General features: G+C 31.7%; 1 protein-coding gene across 1 annotated transcript in view; it reads right to left on the bottom strand.

Moving 5' to 3' along the window:
* LOC139854430 (GTP-binding nuclear protein Ran1B-like) overlaps positions 1–27,465 on the bottom strand; it is a 46,055-nt gene extending 18,590 nt beyond the window's left edge. The window contains exons 1-5 of the mRNA XM_071843735.1: positions 27,430–27,465; positions 24,040–24,109; positions 19,408–19,435; positions 6,290–6,336; positions 6,048–6,071 (exon numbers count right to left, since the gene is read on the bottom strand). Of these exons, the coding sequence (XP_071699836.1) occupies positions 6,048–6,071; positions 6,290–6,336; positions 19,408–19,435; positions 24,040–24,109; positions 27,430–27,465 (205 nt within the window). The remainder of the gene's footprint in view (positions 1–6,047; positions 6,072–6,289; positions 6,337–19,407; positions 19,436–24,039; positions 24,110–27,429) is intronic.
* Between the last annotated feature and the right edge of the window lie 510 nt (positions 27,466–27,975).

A 27,975-nucleotide genomic window follows, 5' to 3' on the forward strand; every position in this document is an offset into this window, starting at 1 on the left:
AGATTGCAATCGTCGAGATACAAATGAGATTTAAGATGAAATCAAGTGGCAACTTGAAGAATTGTTTAGTTTCATATGTTATAATCAATATTTTAATTTATTTTAATTGTCCAATGTTGGTTGTCCTTAGTTGATAGTCCACAGTTAGCAATTCAATAATTCATATATAGTTTAATATATAATATTCGAATTAATCAATACGTATCGTGACCCGTATACATGTCTCAGACTCGATCACAACTCAAAGTATATATATTATTGTAGAATCAACCTCAACCCTGTATAGAGAACTCGATCATTACTGCATATAGAGTGTTTATGGTTATTCCAAATAATATATATATATATATATATATATATATATATATATATATATATATATATATATATATATATATATATATATATATATATATATATATATATATATATATATATATATATATATATATATATATATATATATATATATATGCGTCGATATGATATGTCAAAACCTTGTATACATGTCCCGATATATTAACTGCGTAAAATAAATACAGAAATTAAATGAGGATAAATAAAATGCGTAAAGTAAATAACAGAAATTAAATGACGATAAATAAAATTGCGATAATTAAATTGCGATAAATAAAATGTAATCAGTTAGCTAGGAACAGTTAGCTAGGATTTTTTTAGCGTGGATTCTTAACAAAATTTCTCATAGTTAATTTGTTTGTTTCTAACAAATTTTATTTTGTCCAACGTTTTCTTCATTATGCCACTTGTTGGATTCTGATAGATCAAAATTCAGATATGAAATTGAATGAAAATGGTTATTCTGTGGTGAACGGATACGTATATCGGTGGTTATAAGTAGGATAGTAATTGATTGTTGAATCAGATTCGAAGAATGTACAGTGTAACTTATTAATGTGAAATCTAAATATTCCTTGGGTAGGTATTTAAAATATTTTTACCATTAACAGTTTGTACGAAAGAATTTTTAATTACAATCTTTATGAAAACATATATACATATATATTTTCTTCAGATGTAATCATGGATTTGATGAATTTATATGATATTAATATCATCTGATTTATCGTTAGAACTAGAATACATAATCTCTAAAACATTAGAGATAACATAATCGCCATGTGGAACGAAGATAAATGATGTAGAACGTTGATTATACTCGAGGTACATAATGAGATGTTGAGGCATGTGATGTTGAAACTTGGGTTGTTGGTGATACTGGTATTGATGTTGGTGGTACTATTGGTGCTGGTGATGTTGATGAAGCTGGTACGTTTTGTATCATGTTTTCCAAATTAATTACTCGAGCGCGAAGCTCGTTGACTTCTTCCATTATTCCGGAATGATTGTCGGTTGGAACGAACGGATAAATAAGGTTGAGAATTTTGGATATCATATAATCATGGCGAGATATCGTGGAAATGAGAGTGAATATAGTGTATCGAAGTGGTTTACCGATAAGTGCTTCAGGTTCTTCGCCAAGAGATGAATTCGGTTGGTGGAAAGAATCGCCTTCTTCGCATTTTCATTAATTAAGTCGGCTATGAATCCATCAGATGAATTGGGGATGGATGATTGGTTGATTCATTCTGGTGACGCTGCTTTTGGAGCTTAGGTGAAAATCCATATCGGAATAGCTGTCGGAATTCGAGGAATTCGAACTGGTTGAGGGATTCATCTCGTACGATCAGATGAAGGATTTTTGATAAGAAATAAATTATAGGATGTAGATTAGTACCATGCAATACATAATTTACATATGCATATATAATACTAAAATCCCATAAGTTATGGAGGAATCTACGGAAGCTGTCAGGCAAAGTCTACAGTAATAGATATGCTAAGATATGAATTAGCAGATACGCTAATATACGAATTTTTTCTATACACTATTCATGCAATCATTGCAGTAAGATGTGTCTAGACTAAGAATGATAAGCAGGTAATTTCCTAAGGATGATAAGCAGATGATTTCCAACATGAAATGATAAGCAAAACTTTTGACATGCAGACACGGTCGAAGTCCAGACTCACTAATGCATCCTAACAACTATCAGTTAGACACACTAATGAAAGACCTGGTTCGCTAAGACCACCGCTCTGATACCAACTGTAGAGACCCGTCCTAATCCATCCGGACGAAGTCCATATCGATTATAAATGATTCACAACAGTTGATTACATCGCGAGGTACTTGACCTCTATATGATACATTTTACAAACATTGCATTCGTTTTTGAAAAGACAATCTTTCATTACATCGAAAGTTGACGGTATGCATACCATTTCATAATATATCTAACTATAATTGACTTAATAATAATCTTGATGAACTCAATGACTCGAATGCAACGTCTTTTGAAATATGTCATGAATGACTCCAAGTAATATCTCTAAGATGAGCAAATGCACATCGGAAGATTTCTTTCATACCTGAGAATAAACATGCTTTAAAGTGTCAACCAAAAGGTTGGTGAGTTCATTAGTTTAACATAAATAATCATTTCCATCATTTTAATAGACCACAAGAATTTCATTTCCAGTTCTCATAAATATACGTCCCATGCATAGAGACAAAAATATCATTCATATGGATTGAACACCTGGTAACCGACATTAACAAGATGCATATAAGAATATCCCCTATCATTCCGGAAAATCCTTCGGACATGATATAAAACAACATCGAAGTATTAAAGCATCCGGTACTTTGGATGGGGTTCGTCGGGCCCATAGATCTATCTTTAGGATTCGCGTCAATTAAGCGTGCACTAATTCTCAAAATTAGTGATGTTCCCTAATTCTTAGGCTACCAAGCTAAAAGGGGCATATTCGGCTTCGATCATTCAGCCATATAATGCAGTTTCGATTACTTGTGTTTATTTCGTAAAACATTTATAAAAATTGCGCATGTATTCTCAGCCCAAAAATATAAAGGGTAAAAAAGGCAAATGAAACTCACATCCAATATTTTGTAGTAAAAATATTCATACGACGAAACTGAACAATGCAGGGTTGGCCTCGAATTCACGAACCTATAACATTTGTATATTTATTAATACACATAACCGTAATTGATCAAAATTATATTGATATAACTTTATTAATTATGTTATTTTAATATTAATAATATATAGGTTCTCATATATTCATTTTATATATTTTAAATACTTAACATTATTAATTTTTGTTAGGTTATATGTATTAAATATATTGATATGTATATATATAGCTTTTGTTTATCATGACAGTAGTTATAATAATACTAATATAATTTTAGCAAAAGTAATTTTAATAATGATAGCACTAATATTAATGTTAATGATAATAATATTAATAATTTTATTAATATAAATGATAGTTCTAATAATAATCAGTAGTTTTTAATAAAAATGATAAACTTCATAATAATTGTAATGAGGATAATAATGTCGATTATAATACCTAATATTTATTAATACTAATAATAATTATAACAATTTTATTTCAATGATAATTTTAATAATACTTAAGTTAATAATAAATACTAATTCTAATAATTATAAAATGATTCTAATATTACTATTAATGAAGTAACAATAAATTTTATTATGTTCGGAGTATTAATAATCATAATAATAATAATACAAATATTTATATTAACAATAGTAATAATACTAATAATACTCATAATAATACTAATGATAGTTATAATACTTTTAGATATAATAATAATGATAATAATTATAACTTTGATGATAATAACAATAATAATAATTATATTGTTAATAACAATACAATAATAATAATAATAATAATAATAATAATAATAATAATAATAATAATAATAATAATAATAATAATAATAATAATAATAATGATAATAATAATAATAATAATAATAATAATAATATAATTATTAATAATGATAATCATAATAAATGATAAGTAAGTGAGCTACCTTAAGAAAATCAGTTTTTCTAAAAAGGAGACGTCCAAGCAGAGGCTCGATCCTACAACCTCTCGTTTACACACAAACACATTCTACCAATGGACCAATTCGAATTTTCTGTAACATAAAAACCCTAAAATATATAACCTGTTTTTCTTTATCTCCTTCTTCTTCTCCTTTAAATTCTCAACGAAACAGAGATCAAATTGATTCCTCAAAACGAATTGAATTTTTAGAAAATAATAACAATTCATACCCACTGGTATCTGTTATTCCAAATTAACAAGCACAAAAAAAAAAAATTCATATCAGCTCAAGAGCTGCTGCCGCTGTTACGGTTATAAAAAAAAATATTGATTATGATTTTTGGAACGTTTTGAAAAAATGTTATAACATAAAGTAAGTTTCAAATTACTCGTAAAATCTATTGGAATTGTCAATTTAACTAAATCATAACAAAGAACACGAATTTGATCAAAGAAAATTTGTTTGACTTTTTATTTCTAATCTTTGACTTAAAAATTGAGATTCGATAGTACGAATTGGAAACTAAGATTTTGCAGAAAGTATGAGTGGATGATTCCTAACAAGATGGTGATTCCAGTTTTTGAAATTTATTCGAAACTGAGCTTTTGATAAAATTGAGTCACGAACAAAGCCTAACTGGGTATTCTTTTTGTTTAGTTTTTGCAATTGCAGTAAAATTTGGGTTTTCTATAAGTAATTAAGCGAATATGGTACCTATAATATATTAAGATTGTTATGTAGTGCTTGTTGGATGTCGACCGTAATATTCTCAATGGCAGAAAGGAATATATAAAAATAAAAATAAACCTGAAAAAGATGTCTAACTGAAATTTGATTGTTTTGATTTGGATTCCATCAATTTAATGTAGTGATTACCAATCAAAAACAGTGTGCCAATGATTTAAAACAGATCTTGAATTTTTATATATAGCAATACATATTTACCTATATATAAATGTGTATATTTATCAGTTTCTATATATTTGAATACCTGTGTATGTAATTATATATATATATATATATAATATAGTATTTCGCACACACACACACACACACACACACACACACACACATATATATATATATATATATATATATATATATATATATATATATATATATATATATATATATATATATATATATATATATATATATGTATTTATAATAGTTTGTATTTATATATCTGAATATATGTATATAATTTATAAATATTGTTAATTACATACATAAATATGTTAATATTATTAATATTACAATAATAATATTACTAATAATAATAAATTTTTTGATAAAGGATCTAGTAATGATAATTGATAACATTAAAACTAACTATAATACATTTAATTAATAACAATGATTATAATAATCTTATTAATGATACAAATAATAACACTAGCTATAATAATCTTAATATTACAAATGACTATAATATTAATAATAATAGCAATATAAACATATCAAATTTGATTTTTATATATAAATATTATTAATACTGAGTTTTAAATATTAACATTTATTATAATGTAAGTAATTCAAATATATCAATTATATTTTAACTTGCAGTTCAATATATTAATATTACATGTTATTGATTGTGTAATATATAAAATGACATATATTGAATATTTATTATTCATACATATAAATGTAATAACAATTATATTTTGAAATCATATATATATTTATTTTTACTTTAATTACAACTTATTTACATTATATTTTATTTTACATATTAAATTCTAATGTTTCAATTGCATTTTATTTCTTCAATTTATTATATAAACTTATATTTATAGGTTTATATATATATATATATATATATATATATATATATATATATATATATATATATATATATATATATATATATATATATATATATATATACATTTTTACGTACAAACAATTGTTCGTGAATCGTCGGAGACAGTCAAAGGTCAAATGAATATATTAAACACAGTTCAAAATTTTTAAGATTTCAACATTACAGACTCTGCTTATCGTGTTGGAAACATATAAAGATTGAGTTTAAATTTGGTCGGAAATTTCCGGGTCGTCACATCCAAGGGGTGGACTTCAACACCAATGGTTGCTGAACACAAAGGACATTTTTTTCGGCAAAAAAATTAATACATATATATATATATATATATATATATATATATATATATATATATATATATATATAAAGATCGTAAAGATCCGGTAGAGTACATAAACGAACACAAAGGACATATATCAACAAAATAGCTAAATATTGATTAACCTTTGCTAGATATTGATTTTGCACAGCCAAAGGAAAATACTTACGTTCATATTTCTTCTCAAATTCACCGGTCAAATTGTAGTGACCCGAACTTTTCCATGTTTATATATATTAATTGAGATTGATATTTACATGATTAAATGTTTCCAACATGTTAAGTAATCAAACTTGTTAAGACTTGATTAATTGAAATATGTTTCATATAGACAATTGACCACCCAAGTTGACCGGTGATTCATGAACGTTAAAACTTGTAAAAACTATATGATGACATATATATGGATATATATATAGTTAACATGATACTATGATAAGTAAATATATCATTAAGTATATTAACAATGAACTACATATGTAAAAACAAGACTACTAACTTAATGATTTTTAAACGAGACATATATGTAACGATTATCGTTGTAAAGACATTTAATGTATATATATCATATTAAGAGATATTCATACATGATAATATCATGATAATATAATAATTTAATATCTCATTTGATATTATAAACATTGGGTTAACAACATTTAACAAGATCGTTAACCTAAAGGTTTCAAAACAACACTTACATGTAACGACTAACGATGACTTAACGACTCAGTTAAAATGTATATACATGTAGTGTTTTAATATGTATTTATACACTTTTGAAAGACTTCAATACACTTATCAAAATACTTCTACTTAACAAAAATGCTTACAATTACATCCTCGTTCAGTTTCATCAACAATTCTACTCGTATGCACCCGTATTCGTACTCGTACAATACACAGCTTTTAGATGTATGTACTATTGGTATATACACTCCAATGATCAGCTATTAGCAGCCCATGTGAGTCACCTAACACATGTGGGAACCATCATTTGGCAACTAGCATGAAATATCTCATAAAATTACAAAAATATGAGTAATCATTCATGACTTATTTACATGAAAACAAAATTACATATCCTTTATATCTAATCCATACACCAACGACCAAAAACACCTACAAACACTTTCATTCTTCAATTTTCTTCATCTAATTGATCTCTCTAAAGTTCTATCTTCAAGTTCTAAGTGTTCTTCATAAATTTCAAAAGTTCTAGTTTCATAAAATCAAGAATACTTTCAAGTTTGCTAGCTCACTTCCAATCTTGTAAGGTGATCATCCAACCTCAAGAAATCTTTGTTTCTTACAGTAGGTTATCATTCTAATACAAGGTAATAATCATATTCAAACTTTGGTTCAATTTCTATAACTATAACAATCTTATTTCAAGTGATGATCTTACTTGAACTTGTTTTCGTGTCATGATTCTGCTTCAAGAACTTCGAGCCATCCAAGGATCCATTGAAGCTAGATCCATTTTTCTCTTTTACAGTAGGTTTATCCAAGGAACTTAAGGTAGTAATGATGTTCATAACATCATTCGATTCATACATATAAAGCTATCTTATTCGAAGGTTTAAACTTGTAATCACTAGAACATAGTTTAGTTAATTCTAAACTTGTTCGCAAACAAAAGTTAATCCTTCTAACTTGACTTTTAAAATCAACTAAACACATGTTCTATATCTATATGATATGCTAACTTAATGATTTAAAACATGGAAACACGAAAAACACCGTAAAATCGGATTTACGCCGTCGTAGTAACACCGCGGGCTGTTTTGGGTTAGTTAATTAAAAACTGTGATAAACTTTGATTTAAAAGTTGTTATTTTGGGAAAATGATTTTTATTATGAACATGAACTATATCCAAAAATCATGGTTAAACTCAAAGTGGAAGTATGTTTTCTAAAATGGCCATCTAGACGTCGTTCTTTCGACTGAAATGACTACCTTTACAAAAATGACTTGTAACTTATTTTTCCGACTATAAACCTATACTTTTTCTGTTTAGATTCATAAAATAGAGTTCAATATGAAACCATAGCAATTTGATTCACTCAAAACGGATTTAAAATGAAGAAGTTATGGGTAAAACAAGATTGGATAATTTTTCTCATTTTAGCTACGTGAAAATTGGTAACAAATCTATTCCAACCATAACTTAATCAACTTGTATTGTATATTATGTAATCTTGAGATACCATAGACACGTATACAATGTTTCAACCTATCATGTCGACACATCTATATATATTTCGGAACAACCATAGACACTCTATATGTGAATGTTGGAGTTAGCTATACAGGGTTGAGGTTGATTCCAAAATATATATAGTTTGAGTTGTGATCAATACTGAGATACGTATACACTGGGTCGTGGATTGATTCAAGATAATATTTATCGATTTATTTCTGTACATCTAACTGTGGACAACTAGTTGTAGGTTACTAACGAGGACAGCTGACTTAATAAACTTAAAACATCAAAATATATTAAAAGTGTTGTAAATATATTTTGAACATACTTTGATATATATGTATATATTGTTATAGGTTCGTGAATCAACCAGTGGCCAAGTCTTACTTCCCGACGAAGTAAAAATCTGTGAAAGTGAGTTATAGTCCCACTTTTAAAATCTAATATTTTTGGGATGAGAATACATGCAGGTTATATAAATGATTTACAAAATAGACACAAGTACGTGAAACTACATTCTATGGTTGAATTATCGAAATCGAATATGCGCTTTTTTATTAAGTATGGTAATCTAAGAATTAGGGAACAGACACCCTAATTGACGCGAATCCTAAAGATAGATCTATTGGGCTTAACAAACCCCATCCAAAGTACCGGATGCTTTAGTACTTCGAAATTTATATCATATCCGAAGGGTGTCCCGGAATGATGGGGATATTCTTATATATGCATCTTGTTAATGTCGGTTACCAGGTGTTCACCATATGAATGATTTTTATCTCTATGTATGGGATGTGTATTGAAATATGAAATCTTGTGGTCTATTATTATGATTTGATATATATAGGTTAAACCTATAACTCACCAACATTTTTGTTGACGTTTTAAGCATGTTTATTCTCAGGTGATTATTAAGAGCTTCCGCTGTCGCATACTTAAATAAGGACGAGATTTGGAGTCCATGCTTGTATGATATTGTGTAAAAACTGCATTCAAGAAACTTATTTTGTTGTAACATATTTGTATTGTAAACCATTATGTAATGGTCGTGTGTAAACAGGATATTTTAGATTATCATTATTTGATAATCTACGTAAAGCTTTTTAAACCTTTATTGATGAAATAAAGGTTATGGTTTGTTTTAAAATGAATGCAGTCTTTGAAAAACGTCTCATATAGAGGTCAAAACCTCGCAACGAAATCAATTAATATGGAACGTTTTTAATCAATAAGAACGGGACATTTCAGTTGGTATCAGAGCGTTGGTCTTAGAGAACCAGAATTTTGCATTAGTGTGTCTTATCGAGTTTGTTAGGATGCATTAGTGAGTCTGGACTTCGACCGTGTTTACTTGAAAAATAATTGCTTAACAAATTTTGTTGGAAACTATATATTTTTAACATGTGAATATTATGTGATATATTAATCTCTTAACGCGTTTGATATTATGTGATAGATGTCTACCTCTAGAACAAGTCCCATTGACTCACCTAATAATAATGAAGAGTCAAATGTAAATTGGAATGATTCGTGGACTGATTTACAAGTTCCCGAAGAGGAACCGGAAGAAGAGTCAGAACCGGAAGAAGAATCGGAACCGGATGAAGAAATAGAACCGGTGGGGGAAATAATAAAATGGTTAAGTAAAAGAAAATCCTCAATCAACCGACCAAGGTTAATTATGGTCAATGGTGTTTCCGCCAAGGAAGCAAAATATTGGGAGGATTACCAATTCTCCGATGAATCGGATTCCGACGAGAATTCCGATGATGTTATAGAAATTACCCCAACTGAATTTAAAAAGGCAAAAGAAAATAATAAGGGAAAGGGCATAAAAATAGAGAAATCTAATTCCAACCCCGATGAACTTTATATTTATCGTCAACCCCCGAAGTCCTTAAGTTGTAACAATGACCCGGGAACCTCTAAACCACCAGGTTTTTCTAAACCAATGTGGATCACGACGGCTCGTATTAGGGGAACATCATATATCCCTAGAAACTTGGCAAAACGAACCAAAACCGAAGAAGAAGAAACAAGCGAGTCGGAATAAGATAGTTGTATTCGTGTGGTGTAATATATGTAATATAGTGTGCTTATGCTTTATGATATATGTAAAAATTGCTTGTATTAATAAGTATTTTTTTTTTATGAATCTAACTCTTGTCTATTTTACAGTATAAAAACACAAAATGGATAGACAACCCAATATTTTAAGAGACCTACCCGGAGACATGATTGATGAAATCTTGTCTAGAGTCGGTCAGAATTCTTCGGCACAACTATTTAAGGCGAAATCAGTTTGTAAGACATTCGAAGAACGTTCCAAGAATGCCTTGGTTTATAAAAGGCTTTCGTTCGAAAGATGGGGGATATCACATTGGGAAATCCATAAGTTACGATGTGTTTACTTTGACGCATATATTGCGGGGAACCCAAATGCTATTTTACGCAATGGGTTAAGAAATTATTTTGACTCAATATATCCGAATATTGGACTTCGTGATTTAGAAAAAGCGGCTAACATGTAACATAAAGAAGCATGTTATGCTTACGGATTAGTAATGTTCGCTTCTCACCAAAGTGAGAACAAGAACATCGGGCTACAACTATTAAACAAAACGTTCCCACAAGTGACGGAGTCGGTAATTGGGGTAAGAAATGAGGTTTTTAGATTGTTACGGGACTGTTGGACATTACGTAACCCTCGTCCCTTTGACGACGTTACAACATGCTGTCTTATCAACGGCCATAACGATTATGTTCCACAAGACCAAGGATGAGAAGTAATCCTAGTAAAACCAGAATGCATGACTTGTTTCTGGACGTATGAATTACGTGTCTTTATTGCCTTTGCTGAACGACTTGTGTACTAGTTAGAATTATCTTCACAACCATCTTGTATCAAATTTATTGTGTGCTATATTTCATGCTATATGTAAAATAAGCGGTATTGTAAGTTTGTAAAATATTGTGTAAAAGTTTGAACGCGAAATATTATTATAATCAGTTTTTCATATAGAATTGTAGTAGTTGAATTGTATATTAGCTACTAAGTATGAACTTAACGGGTAGGTACTACCCGAATTTAAACTTATAAAACGCTAATATGAAGAAAAAGCTTTTATAAATGAGTTCATATTATGCTACGAAATACTATTAACTACTCTTAATATTCTGTATGATTAACTTGTTCCATTTAACTATTTTGAAGGAAATGGCACCGACTACTCGACACACCGTGAATATGAATGAAGAGGAATTCCGTACTTTTCTAGCTTCAAACATAGCCGCAGTACAGGCTGCGCTACATACCAACAATAACCTTGGATCTAGCAGTACAGGAAATCGTGTAGGATGCACCTACAAAGAATTCACTGCCTGCAAACCTTTGGAATTTGATGGAACCGAAGGACCGATCGGATTGAAACGGTGGACCGAGAAGGTTGAATCGGTGTTTGCCATAAGTAAGTGTACTGAAGAGAACAAAGTGAAGTACGCTACGTATACCTTCACAGGTTCTGCGTTAACATGGTGGAATACCTATCTAGAGCAAGTGGGACAAGACGATGCGTACGCACTACCGTGGTCAGCATTCAAGCACTTGATGAACGAGAAGTACCGTCCCAGAACCGAGGTCAATAAGCTCAAGACAGAACTTAGAGGGTTACGAAACCAAGGATTTGATATTACCACGTACGAAAGACGATTCACAAAATTGTGCCTATTGTGTCCAGGAACATTCAAAGATGAGGAAGAGAAGATCGACGCGTTTGTGAAAGGATTACCGGAAAGAATCCAAGAAGATATAAGTTCACACGAGCCCGCCTCCATACAACAGGCACGTAGAATGGCTCACAAACTAGTGAACCAGATTGAAGAAAGAATTAAAGAACAGACTGCTGAAGAGGCCAATGTGAAGCAAGTCAAAAGAAAGTGGGAGGAAAACGGTGATAAGAATCACCAATACAACAACAACAGCAATTACAACAATAATCGCAGCAATTATCCCAACAATCGCAACATCAATCGCAACTACAACAAACGGCCCAACAACAACAACAACAACAACAACAACAACAGCAACTACAACAATCATCTCAACAACAATAATAACCGCAATAACAACAACAATCAGAAGCAGCTATGCCAAAGGTGTGAAAAGTATCTCTCGGGGTTCTGCACCAAATTTTACAACAAGTGTAAAAGAAATGGTCATAGCGCGGCGAAGTGTAAGGTCTACGGACCAGGGGTTAATAGAACGAAAGGAACAAATGGTGTCGGAACGAGTAATGGCGGAGCAAGTAGTGTCGGAGCAAGTTATGCCAATGTAGTTTGTTATAAATGTGGAAAACCGGGCCACATTATTAGAAATTGCCCGAACCAGGAGAACACGAATGGACAAGGCCGCGGAAGAGTTTTCAATATTAATGCGGCAGAGGCACAAGAAGACCCGGAGCTTGTTACGGGTACGTTTCTTATTGACAATAAATCTGCTTACGTTTTATTTGATTCGGGTGCGGATAGAAGCTATATGAGTAGAGATTTTTGTGCTAAATTAAGTTGTCCATTGACGCCTTTGGATAGTAAATTTTTACTCGAATTAGCAAATGGTAAATTAATTTAAGCAGATAATATATGTCGGAATCGAGAAATTAAACTGGTTAGCGAAACATTTAAGATTGATTTGATACCAGTAGAGTTAGGGAGTTTTGATGTGTTAATCGGTATGGACTGGTTGAAAGAAGTGAAAGCAGAGATCGTTTGTTACAAAAATGCAATTCGCATTATACGAGAAAAAGGAAAACCCTTAATGGTGTACGGAGAAAAGGGCAACACGAAGCTACATCTTATTAGTAATTTGAAGGCACAAAAACTAATAAGAAAAGGTTGCTATGCTGTTCTAGCACACGTCGAGAAAGTACAAACTGAAGAAAAGAGCATCAATGATGTTCCCATTGCAAAAGAATTTCCCGATGTATTTCCAAAAGAATTACCGGGATTACCCCCACATCGATCCGTTGAATTTCAAATAGATCTTGTACCAGGAGCTGCACCAATAGCTCGTGCTCCTTACAGACTTGCACCCAGCGAGATGAAAGAACTGCAAAGCCAATTACAAGAACTTTTAGAGCGTGGTTTCATTCGACCAAGCACATCACCGTGGGGAGCTCCTGTTTTGTTTGTCAAGAAGAAAGATGGTACATTCAGGTTGTGTATCGACTACCGAGAGTTGAACAAACTTACCATCAAGAACCGCTACCCACTACCGAGAATCGACGACTTATTTGATCAACTACAAGGCTCGTCTGTTTATTCAAAGATTGACTTACGTTCCGGGTATCATCAAATGCGGGTGAAAGAAGATGATATTCCAAAGACTGCTTTCAGAACACGTTACGGTCATTACGAGTTTATGGTCATGCCATTTGGTTTAACTAATGCACCAGCTGTGTTCATGGACCTTATGAACCGAGTGTGTGGACCATACCTTGACAAGTTTGTCATTGTTTTCATTGATGACATACTTATTTACTCAAAGAATGACCAAGAACACGGTGAACATTTGAGAAAGGTGTTAGAAGTATTGAGAAAGGAAGAATTGTACGCTAAGTTTTCAAAGTGTGCATTTTGGTTGGAAGAAGTTCAATTCCTCGGTCACATAGTGAACAAAGAAGGTATTAAGGTGGATCCGGCAAAGATAGAAACTGTTGAAAAGTGGGAAACCCCGAAAACTCCGAAACACATACGCCAGTTTTTAGGACTAGCTGGTTACTACAGAAGGTTCATCCAAGACTTTTCCAGAATAGCAAAACCCTTGACTGCATTAACGCATAAAGGGAAGAAATTTGAATGGAATGATGAACAAGAGAAAGCGTTTCAGTTATTGAAGAAAAAGCTAACTACGGCACCTATATTGTCATTGCCTGAAGGGAATGATGATTTTGTGATTTATTGTGATGCATCAAAGCAAGGTCTCGGTTGTGTATTAATGCAACGAACGAAGGTGATTGCTTATGCGTCTAGACAATTGAAGATTCACGAACAAAATTATACGACGCATGATTTGGAATTAGGCGCGGTTGTTTTTGCATTAAAGACTTGGAGGCACTACTTATATGGGGTCAAAAGTATTATATATACCGACCACAAAAGTCTTCAACACATATTTAATCAGAAACAACTGAATATGAGGCAGCGTAGGTGGATTGAATTATTGAATGATTACGACTTTGAGATTCGTTACCACCCGGGGAAGGAAAATGTGGTAGCCGATGCCTTGAGCAGGAAGGACAGAGAACCCATTCGAGTAAAATCTATGAATATAATGATTCATAATAACATTACTACTCAAATAAAGGAGGCGCAACAAGGAGTTTTAAAAGAGGGAAATTTAAAGGATGAAATACCCAAAGGATCGGAGAAGCATCTTAATATTCGGGAAGACGGAACCCGGTATAGGGCTGAAAGGATTTGGGTACCAAAATTTGGAGATATGAGAGAAATGGTAGTTAGAGTAGCTCATAAAACCAGATACTCAATACATCCTGGAACGGGGAAGATGTACAAGGATCTCAAGAAACATTTTTGGTGGCCGGGTATGAAAGCCGATGCTGCTAAATACGTAGGAGAATGTTTGACGTGTTCTAAGGTCAAAGCTGAGCATCAGAAACCATCAGATCTACTTCAACAACCCGAAATCCCGGAATGGAAATGGGAAAACATTACCATGGATTTCATCACTAAATTGCCAAGGACTGCAAGTGGTTTTGATACTATTTGGGTAATAGTTGATCGTCTCACCAAATCAGCACACTTCCTACCAATAAGAGAAGATGACAAGATGGAGAAGTTAGCATGACTGTATTTGAAGGAAGTCGTCTCCAGACATGAAATACCAATCTCTATTATCTCTGATAGGGATGGCAGATTTATTTCAAGATTCTGGCAGACATTACAGCAAGCATTAGGAACTCGTCTAGACATGAGTACTGCCTATCATCCACAAACTGATGGGCAGAGCGAAAGGACGATACAAACACTTGAAGACATGCTACGAGCATGTGTTATTGATTTCGGAAACAGTTGGGATCGACATCTACCATTAGCAGAATTTTCCTACAACAACAGCTACCATTCAAGCATTGAGATGGCGCCGTTTGAAGCACTTTATGGTAGAAAGTGCAGGTCTCCGATTTGTTGGAGTGAAGTGGGGGATAGACAGATTACGGGTCCGGAGATTATACAAGAAACTACCGAGAAGATCATCCAAATTCAACAACGGTTGAAAACCGCCCAAAGTCGACAAAAGAGCTACGCTAACATTAAAAGAAAAGATATAGAATTTGAAATTGGAGAGATGGTCATGCTTAAAGTTGCACCTTGGAAAGGCGTTGTTCGATTTGGTAAACGAGGGAAATTAAATCCAAGGTATATTGGACCATTCAAGATTATTGATCGTGTCGGACCAGTAGCTTACCGACTAGAGTTACCTCAACAACTCGCGGCTGTACATAACACTTTCCACATCTCGAATTTGAAGAAATGTTTTGCTAAAGAAGATCTCACTATTCCGTTAGATGAAATCCAAATCAACGAAAAACTTCAATTCATCGAAGAACCCGTCGAAATAATGGATCGTGAGGTTAAAAGACTTAAGCAAAACAAGATACCAATTGTTAAGGTTCGATGGAATGCTTGTAGAGGACCCGAGTTCACCTGGGAGCATGAAGATCAGATGAAGAAGAAATACCCGCATCTATTTCCAGAAGATTCGTCAACACCTTCAACAGCTTAAAATTTCGGGACGAAATTTATTTAACGGGTAGGTACTGTAGTGACCCGAACTTTTCCATGTTTATATATATTAATTGAGATTGATATTTACATGATTAAATGTTTCCAACATGTTAAGTAATCAAACTTGTTAAGACTTGATTAATTGAAATATGTTTCATATAGACAATTGACCACCCAAGTTGACCGGTGATTCACGAACGTCAAAACTTGTAAAAACTATATGATGATATATATATGGATATATATATAGTTAACATGATACTATGATAAGTAAATATATCATTAAGTATATTAACAATGAACTACATATGTAAAAACAAGACTACTAACTTAATGATTTTTAAACGAGACATATATGTAACGATTATCGTTGTAAAGACATTTAATGTATATATATCATATTAAGAGATATTCATACATGATAATATCATGATAATATAATAATTTAAAATCTCATTTGATATTATAAACATTGGGTTAACAACATTTAACAAGATCGTTAACCTAAAGGTTTCAAAACAACACTTACATGTAACGACTAACGATGACTTAACGACTCAGTTAAAATGTATATACATGTAGTGTTTTAATATGTATTTATACACTTTTGAAAGACTTCAATACACTTATCAAAATACTTCTACTTAACAAAAATGCTTACAATTACATCCTCGTTCAGTTTCATCAACAATTCTACTCGTATGCACTCGTATTCGTACTCGTACAATACACAGCTTTTAGATGTATGTACTATTGGTATATACACTCCAATGATCAGCTATTAGCAGCCCATGTGAGTCACCTAACACATGTAGGAACCATCATTTGGCAACTAGCATGAAATATCTCATAAAATTACAAAAATATGAGTAATCATTCATGACTTATTTACATGAAAACAAAATTACATATCCTTTATATCTAATCCATACACCAACGACCAAAAACACCTACAAACACTTTCATTCTTCAATTTTCTTCATCTAATTGATCTCTCTCAAGTTCTATCTTCAAGTTCTAAGTGTTCTTCATAAATTCCAAAAGTTCTAGTTTCATAAAATCAAGAATACTTTCAAGTTTGCTAGCTCACTTCCAATCTTGTAAGGTGATCATCCAACCTCAAGAAATCTTTGTTTCTTACAGTAGGTTATCATTCTAATACAAGGTAATAATCATATTCAAACTTTGGTTCAATTTCTATAACTATAACAATCTTATTTCAAGTGATGATCTTACTTGAACTTGTTTTCGTGTCATGATTCTGCTTCAAGAACTTCGAGCCATCCAAGGATCCATTGAAGCTAGATCCATTTATCTCTTTTCCAGTAGGTTTATCCAAGGAACTTAAGGTAGTAATGATGTTCATAACATCATTCGATTCATACATATAAAGCTATCTTATTCGAAGGTTTAAACTTGTAATCACTAGAACATAGTTTAGTTAATTCTAAACTTTTTCGCAAACAAAAGTTAATCCTTCTAACTTGACTTTTAAAATCAACTAAACACATGTTCTATATCTATATGATATGCTAACTTAATGATTTAAAACCTGGAAACACGAAAAACACCGTAAAACCGGATTTACGCCGTCGTAGTAACACCGCGGGCTGTTTTGGGTTAGTTAATTAAAAACTATGATTAACTTTGATTTAAAAGTTGTTATTCTGGGAAAATGATTTTTATTATGAACATGAACTATATCCAAAAATCATGGTTAAACTCAAAGTGGAAGTATGTTTTCTAAAATGGTCATCTAGACGTCGTTCTTTCGACTGAAATGACTACCTTTACAAAAACGACTTGTAACTTATTTTTCTAACTATAAACCTATACTTTTTCTGTTTAGATTCATAAAAAAGAGTTCAATATGAAACCATAGCAATTTGATTCACTCAAAACGGATTTAAAATGAAGAAGTTATGGGTAAAACAAGATTGGATAATTTTTCTCATTTTAGCTACGTGAAAATTGGTAACAAATCTATTCCAACCATAACTTAATCAACTTGTATTGTATATTATGTAATCTTGAGATACCATAGACACGTATACAATGTTTCGACCTATCATGTCGACACATCTATATATATTTCGGAACAACCATAGACACTCTATATGTGAATGTTGGAGTTAGCTATACAGGGTTGAGGTTGATTCCAAAATATATATAGTTTGAGTTGTGATCAATACTGAGATACGTATACACTGGGTCGTGGATTGATTCAAGATAATATTTATCGATTTATTTCTGTACATCTAACTGTGGACAACTAGTTGTAGGTTACTAACGAGGACAGCTGACTTAATAAACTTAAAACATCAAAATATATTAAAAGTGTTGTAAATATATTTTGAACATACTTTGATATATATGTATATATTGTTATAGGTTCGTGAATCAACCAGTGGCCAAGTCTTACTTCCCGACGAAGTAAAAATCTGTGAAAGTGAGTTATAGTCCCACTTTTAAAATCTAATATTTTTGGGATGAGAATACATGCAGGTTTTATAAATGATTTACAAAATAGACACAAGTACGTGAAACTACATTCTATGGTTGAATTATCGAAATTGAATATGCCCTTTTTTATTAAGTCTGGTAATCTAAGAATTAGGGAACAGACACCCTAATTGACGCGAATCCTAAAGATAGATCTATTGGGCTTAACAAACCACATCCAAAGTACCGGATGCTTTAGTACTTCAAAATTTATATCATATCCGAAGGGTGTCCCGGAATGATGGGGATATTCTTATATATGCATCTTGTTAATGTCGGTTACCAGGTGTTCACCATATGAATGATTTTTATCTCTATGTATGGGATGTGTATTGAAATATGAAATCTTGTGGTCTATTATTATGATTTGATATATATAGGTTAAACCTATAACTCACCAACATTTTTGTTGACGTTTTAAGCATGTTTATTCTCAGGTGATTATTAAGAGCTTCCGCTGTCGCATACTTAAATAAGGACGAGATTTGGAGTCTATGCTTGTATGATATTGTGTAAAAACTGCATTCAAGAAACTTATTTTGTTGTAACATATTTGTATTGTAAACCATTATGTAATGGTCGTGTGTAAACAGGATATTTTAGATTATCATTATTTGATAATCTACGTAAAGCTTTTTAAACCTTTATTGATGAAATAAAGGTTATGGTTTATTTTAAAATGAATGCAGTCTTTGAAAAACGTCTCATATAGAGGTCAAAACCTCGCAACGAAATCAATTAATATGGAACGTTTTTAATCAATAAGAACGGGACATTTCACAAATGTCTCTTCACAAATGTAGTTTTTCCTAAACAGCACATATAACAAGAATTATCATGCAAAATTTGAAAGTGAAATACATGTTTCAATAGCTTAAACAGGGTTACTAAAACCAATTTGTATAGCTGGTGTTTCATATAAAGAATAAACTTAGTTGTTGAAGATTTTGATCATATGAGTTCAAATTCCTTATTGATTTAATTATATCACTTATTTATTTATTTATTTATTTTTTTCTGAAGTTAATAGTTTTTTTCTACTTAAACCCCAAACATGACGAAATTAAAATCATTGTTTTAAAAGTAAAGTAAGCCCTAGTATCAATTTTCGAAATATATCTTCATAAACAAGCTATGTATTGTATATGCGAATAATATTATGCAAAACCAATACACAATATTCGACAACAAAACACCCATTAATCCCTACCAGAATCTCAAATTCGAAAACACTTTATTATATAAGATAAATTAACACAACAAATAATAAAATAATATAATTATAATTATTATCTTATAATTATAAAGCGTAGACGACGTCGAGAAAATTTTTGTTGGCACGAAAGATATTTCATTGAGAATGTGATGCATGTTTCGGATGAGGACGATGATGATGTTGGTCGTTGCTCATGTTGCTCCTCTTGCGCGCCTTCGGATTCGGATACAGAGTCTCCTTAGTGTCGCCGGGTGTTTTTTAGTGTGTTCGTGCTAATTCCCCTTTAGGGTTTCAAGCGAGTTTATTGTAGGTTTGTGGCGTTTAGGCGGTCGGTGAATTTCTAGCTTCTTGCTAGAGTTTTTCGTGTACTTCTTTTTACTATATATCTAAAATCTTACTTGTCTTTCAAGGAAAAAAATATATTATATTTATATTATAATATATAACTAGTTTATAACCCGCGCATTTGCGGGTATTTTATCATACAAGATATTAATAATATACTCTTAATTAAAACCTCCATTGGCATTCCGAAAACCATTTAAACCCGATTAAACAAACCAACCCACCCGTTTTACCACTAACTAAGATAATTCGTTGTTGTACCGAAAATCATATCATTTAACTAAGCGTACATAAAACATCATATATCAAATTTCCTACTCCATATTAATTACTCCAGCATTCGTATTGATTGAAATATTTTTGTTAGTATACGACAGAGATATATAATATTAATGGTCGAACTTAAACAAACTCAATTTTTAGGCTCAATTAATTGATATTCAACCAAGTTTCTTAGTTAGTAATAAAAAATGAACCTTATTGAATTTGAAACATAAGGCCATAATTGGAGCCCGATGTAAATCAAGTTTGTTTAAGACACTGTGTTTTAAGATTCTGAAAAAATTATTATTTCTATACTGGTTAACTATATTAAAGAATTAAAGTTTACAAAATAAAGATAGCAGAAATAGATAAACACTTAATTATATTAGATAATTCGAGGACATTGACATACATACTGGTATGAATAATAACACCTAATCAAACAAAGATACCAGTATTGATAGGGAAATAAACAAACACATTCATAAATACAACGAATATGAAACAAACAACTTAAAGAATGACAAAAAACTTCTTAATAAACAGAAATCCTAAAAGACAATCAAGAAGTTGATCCACGACTTTAACTTCTCATTCGTTCTCAAGCTTCGGTATCTTCAAAGATGCAAGACTTTTTGCCTCCTTTGAAGACGCGGTTGAAGACTCTAAATCAATGGAATCAGGTGGGCTTTCAGACTTACGTTTGGCCTTATCATTGTCAGGTGTAAACTCAATATCAATATTTGGAGCAGAAACATCAACAATTATAGCTGGAACATGAACATAATTACAACATCAGAATGTAATCAATCCATCCATTAGTAACTCGGTTAATAACATATTAATAATAAGTAAAGTAATTGAAATTAACATGTTCAACCTTTCAAATAATGAGTAAGTAAATTCATGTACCTTGGATTTTGGTGTTGTTTCCTCAGCTACACTTTCATTCACATCAACTTCATTATCAGATTCTTTATTCACAGCCAAATCATTCTCAGCCACTTCAATCACACGCACTTCTTCATTCACATGCACTGCGTTCACATCAAATTCATTCACAGACACATCAATCACTTCACTTCATTCTCATGGTTTTCAACATGAACTTCACGGTTCTCAAGTCCCAGCCTATTAGCCAGCTGATCAGCAACATATTCAAGAGTTTGTGGGTCATCGGTCAAGCGGTCGACTGTATATGCAGAATAGTCGTAGTCAAGATTAAAGACAAAGACACGTGGCTTTATACAAACTCCTTATGCATAAGAAGCACAAAGTCATCAGGTACGAAAGTTGGATCAACGACATAAGATTTTAAAATTGGAATAAAAGATTTATTATGTGAAAAAATGCAAGTAATAGATTGAAAGACATTAAGTAGACATCACATGGCACACACATATATAGTAGGGTCAGGAAAATAAGATATATAACCCAATGTTTACCACATCCATCTTTGCACGTAACCAAGTGCAAGACCACTTTAGCATTTTTGCCAAATTCTTTTCAAACAGAGCGAATGAAGTGAGGTTGAATCGGTGCGATCCTTAAAACGAATCGTCATGCGTACTCTGCAACAATACCTCAAATAAATAATTGGATCAAAAGTAAAAAAAAACAGTTACTATACTCTTTTATCGAAAAGTAATAATTTGTATACATATTATGTAATTTATAAATGAATTGTTACATTTATACCGGTTATCGACATATTTCACCCCACCACAATGGTCAAACTCATATACTGTGTCGCCACCAGATACAACACATTTGTTGCAAGCTTTTTTGCCACAAGCTAAGCACATGTATGAGAGCCATCCATCTTCATTTACATGGTTTAATGACATCTGCACTGGTAACAAAAGTAGAGGCCTGTATGATTGAACAAAAATGTAGCATTTGAATTACAGAAATAGAAGGTGTTGATAAAAGCATACTTATAAAGCTCTACCTCCCTAAGCTGGTCTTTAGTGTAATGAACATTGTTATGAAGCTCGAATTGAGAATCATTGTTCTACATAATAAATTCAATATGTGTAAATGTGGAATATGAACATGGAAAAGTAAAAGTAAAAGCACCAGCTTGCTATAGTACATTATATATGACATTGTAGAACCCTACTTGATTATTTATATAAGATTAACTAAAATACAGAATAAAAATTTCACCCTTTTACCTACTATTGAAAAAGATGATATTTGACAAAACCAATGCACGACCTTATCAAATGGGACATATTATTATTCTAATTCTAACAAATACTTGCTTATTGCTTATTGCTTATTTTAACATTCCATCCTAACAAAACAAACCCCACTGTTCCACTGAACTTAACACTGAAATCAGTGTTACATAAAGAAAAAAATGGTTTCCACTTAATTCGATCTTGATCTTCATAACCTAAACCCAAAACAATATCAAAAATTAACTACAAACATGATCAAATACAATATTTTCTTGTTTTCTATCAAACCCACCAAATTAACCAGGTAACCACAAACACAAGTCCATTTACCTATGGGAACCTCTTCAGATCTATACCCTAGAGAAAACCCCTAAATCTTGCAATACATAAAATCAATAATAATGTGTTGCATTGTACAACCTAAGCTAAATTAAGAAAATTTAAAAGCATGTATTCATATTTATATCATCAGTTGAGTTATATTCATTTTTTAAAGATAGTTTATATATTTTTTACATAAAAAAAAATCTGAAACGATAAACTATCATAAACGGATTATACTACCACTTTTATCACCCTTGTTCCAAAAAAATTAAAAGTTGCTGCCGATATAAACAATATATATGAAGAAATTTAATCGACGAATCATTTATATTAATTGGACAAAAATTGAAAATCATACAGATAAATCACATATATCATAGTATACATACCAGCTCATGACATCCCGATCGTCATTGATATTTAATCAATGACAGTTTAGAAGTCGTCTTCCTAATTTTTTCCATATTATAAACGGATCTGGATCAACATTCGTGGAATCATTATTCATTATACATCAGAAATATACTGAATTGAAATTATAGGTAGTGTATTAAAAACCTGCAAATCGAATGACAAAAAATGAATGAATGTTTATGAATCGGAAGTCAAAAATAGAAGAAAAAACACCATTATTAATCCAATAATCTATGCATCGATGGACAGAGGAAGCATCGATGAAGAATTTCGGAAGATCTTGAATCCAGTAGTCTATTAATCCAGTACGCTGTTGATTTAATGATCAATGGGTTCCCTGATTTCTTCAATTTTCGTATTCCTGTAAGTGATTAATGATCAATCAGTTTTAAACAAAAACTAATGGTGGGAGTATTGGCAACGTAATCAGTTAAAACCTTCAATTCAATTGAATAACCGACGTGGGTACCAGTGTAATTTGGGAACCTAACTGCCTGTAGAAAAGCTAAATGACGCGATGAGGAATTTGGACGGATCAGATATACATCAAGAAATGTGATCTAATGGTGAAAGTTTTGACATGTGTCCTTTTAACAAAAAAATGTCATCATAATTTTTTTCTAATTAAGGATAAGAGAGATAGATAATAAACTAACAAATATACCAGTTCCACCATCGCCGACAATTATAAGCTTGAAACTCGGATGGTCAACTGTTTGCTGCTTCGGCAACGCCTAAGACACAAATTTAAAAAGGAAATCGCAAAGTTTGTGAATAAAAAAAAATATTAATCGATTAAAACAATGAAATAAATGCAGGTCTGAACAAAGAGAATGAACGTACCATTCTCGAATAGGCGGTTTAGAGAGAAAGTAGTTCTTCAATGTACGCAAACACCAAAATAAATATTCACCGAAAAATTGTTAGCTTTAAATTGACGCGTTTTATGTACACCGTTGGATTGATACGTTTTGAAACTAATCGTTGATTACGTGGTCAGTGCGAGTCACGTGATTACACAAAATGGTTTTCAATTCAATTCAATTACTCTATATATATATATATATATATATATATATATATATATATATATATATATATATATATATATATATATTATTATTATTATTATTATTACTGAAGGTATTTCATATGCCCGAGAGACATATTAAATTAACGTGACTAATATGTTTTGATCCAAGTCGGGTCATACCCAATAACAAGCTTACCAACATCTTATTCGTATTTGATCTTAACGATTGGATTATTGATTAAATGCGCGACACTTGAATTTTAAGAAAATGGCTTTCTAAAATTATTACTTGATGTATATATATATAAATTATGAAATAATTTATATGATATGGATTTAATTATTTATAGGTTAAATAATTAATTAATTATGTTACATCTTATAAAATAGGTTTTATAAATGATGTACACATAATAAATAAAATGGAAGTTTTATAAAATGTATTTTATAAACTAAATGCAAGTTTTATAAAATGTATTTTATAAAATAAAACCATTCTATTTAAAATTGTAAGTGGCCTTGAAGTAGTGAAAACACAAGCTAAAGATTCCATTCCTTTGGTCATGCTTTTCCTTTAATCTATATATACTTGTTCCTTGACTCCTTGGAATACATTACATGCAAAATACATCAAAAAAAAAAACTACACAAATTCCTTCCAAAATTGCTGTCCAGGCCGTGGGTTTTAGGAGTAAGAGAAGGGTTCAAAATTTAGTTTTGCAAGTTTAATTCAAGTGTTAATTAAATCCTAACCAAAGTACAAGGTGTTGGTGGTTAGCTTGGGGTATAACTACTTGAGGTTTCATCATTTTGGAGCTCCATTCATCATCATCATCTTCATCATTTATCAACAAGCTTGGAGTATGTATAATCTCTTTTCTTACTTGTAGTTTGTAAGTATGTTTCACAACTTGATCCTACTTGGGATTTAAGTTTAATTGGTTAAAGATTAACAAGTTCTTAAATGGTAATATACATGCTTCCGCTTTATTATTTGATTCTTAAAAGGTTTTAAGTATTATGCAACTTGTTAAATCCCAACAATGGTATCTAGAGCCGAAGTTGTTGAAATATGCTTCGAGATGGTTATTAAACTCACTATATATTTTGCATTTTATGTACATGCATGAATGTAAAATGCAAAAAATTATATGTTTGGCTGGGTTTGTTGGTTGGCCGAATTTTAGGAGGTTCCAAATGGGTTTTGGAACTTGCCATTTGGTAATTTTGTTGTATGTTAAAGTTCACAATCAAGCCTTGACCTTGTGTTTGTATGGTTGCATGTTTGGTTGATTATTTATTATTCATTTGGTATGTAATATTAATTCATTCATTTGGTTTGTAATAATATTATTTTGATTATGTAATTTATTTTATATTTGGTATGTAAAATAGATTAGGTTGTAATGTCATTTTTTAGAGAAAAATGTATTAGGATATATTTTGTAAAAAAATGATGAAGATGATGAAGACTTGAAGAACACAAGAAGAAGCATTTGGATGCAAGATTAAGTGGGAGATTTGAAATCTCCTACTTTGTGTTATAACCCTTAACCGGTGGCATTTGTTTTCGGCTAAACAAATGTCTACCAAATTGGCTTGATTGTGAACATATTTGTTTTGCATGCATTGTTGTTTATTGTGTTTGTATGTTTGGTTGCTACAAGTAAATCACAAGTTAACAACAAGAAAAATGACAATTTAATTGGTTAAATTAAGCATTATTAACGACATGCAAAACGACAATTTAAAATGGTTAAATTGAAATCGCAAAAGGACATTAATAAATGGTTATTAAGAATACTAAAAGGATCACATATAATAAATGGTTTATATCAAGTAATTGGCTTTATTACATAACATGAAAAATGAATTTTCAAATAAACCATGCACTAAATGCATGTTAGTGTATGGTACAATAGTTTTCTTAAACTAGAAATTATGAAAACTTAAAATCCCTAAATTAACAAGGTACACAAGTTAAACGTCATCCTTATTGTGTGACACTTAGGCATATTAGGTAACTTATGATGGGATAATGGTCACCTAACCATTATGAGCAAACTAATATGATTAAGGTGAATTTCGCACACTTGTGGGATAAAGGTCACCTAACCACTTGTATGTTGAATTTACACGTTTACACAAGTAGGACGACTTGATTTGGGAATCATGAACTTAGGGTCACCGAAGCATGAGGAACAAATAGGCGTTGATGGGATAAATATGCCATGCAAATGGATTGCATGATCCCATAACTTAGAAGTTGCAAAAGAATTGCAATTGTCATATAATGACTACCTAGCTAAATCAAATGACGGGATAAAGGTCACCTAACTGAAATTTGGTTTACCGTTGGATTCTAAAATTTAATAAATATCAATTGGAGTTAAAGGGTATTGATTGTTAAATTAAAATTGATACTTAAACAACTTTGTTAAATTTTGTAGATGGCCGCCAATAACAACAACATTCCAAACGCACCAATCAACTTTAACAACCTATCGTTGAGGTCATTCCTCGAAAAGGAAAACTCAACCATACGAACTTCATGGATTGATTTCGCAATCTAAGAATTGTCCTCAAACTAGAGGATAGGGCGTATGTGTTGGAAGGCATGGCTTATTGGGAGAAATATTGCACTGATTCGGTGCAAGTTTCTTGCCTCATGCTTGGGAATATGATACCAGAACTCCAAAATAATTTTGAGCATCATAGTGCATATGACATGATCACACAATTGAAGGAGATGTTCCTTCAACAAGCTCGTATCGAGCGCTTCGAAACGGTTCGAGCGCTTCATGCATGTCGGATGGATGACTCCCAATCCGTTTCATCTTATGTCCTTAAGATGAAAAGCCTAATTGATCGAGCGAACCGTCTAAACTGCAACGTGTCTAATGAATTAGCCACGGACCTTATCCTTAATTCCTTGTCAAAGAGGTTTGACACATTTGTAATGAATTACAACATGAATGGATGGGATAAGAGCATTGACGAATTACATTCCATGCTTAAGACGGTCGAAGCGAGCATAGGTAAAAGGGCTTCACCCATGTTTATGATCAATGAAGGCGGGTCCAAAAATAATAACACTTCTAAGCCGAAGGCGGCTAAGAGGAAAGGACCCATCTACCAAGGCAAGGGCAAGGTAAAGGGGAAGATGGTTACCCCAACCAACAACAACAAGAAGTAAAAGGTTGCTGGTAAAGCAAACTCCAAGGAAGATCCGTGCTTTGGTTGCGGTGAGATGGGTCATTGGAAACGCAACTGCCCGGTCTACCCGAAGGAGTTGAAAGAGAAGAGGGATGCAGGAAAAACCTCAAGTAATGTATATATGGTATACATTAAGCTTAGTATTACTTCTTCTAATACATGGGTATTAGACACAGGATGTGGAACTCACATTTGCAATTCTATGCAGGGGTTCAAAAGAAGTAAACAAGAAGCGGGAACATCAAGTCTCTACATGGGAAATGGAGCTAAGGTGCAGCTCAAGGAGACTTTATTTTAAAGCTTCCAAGTGGTTTGGAGGTTATTTTGAAAAATGTTTTGTATGCACCTGAT

The sequence above is a fragment of the Rutidosis leptorrhynchoides genome, chromosome 6, assembly GCF_046630445.1.
Source record: "Rutidosis leptorrhynchoides isolate AG116_Rl617_1_P2 chromosome 6, CSIRO_AGI_Rlap_v1, whole genome shotgun sequence".
NCBI lineage: Eukaryota > Viridiplantae > Streptophyta > Magnoliopsida > Asterales > Asteraceae > Rutidosis > Rutidosis leptorrhynchoides.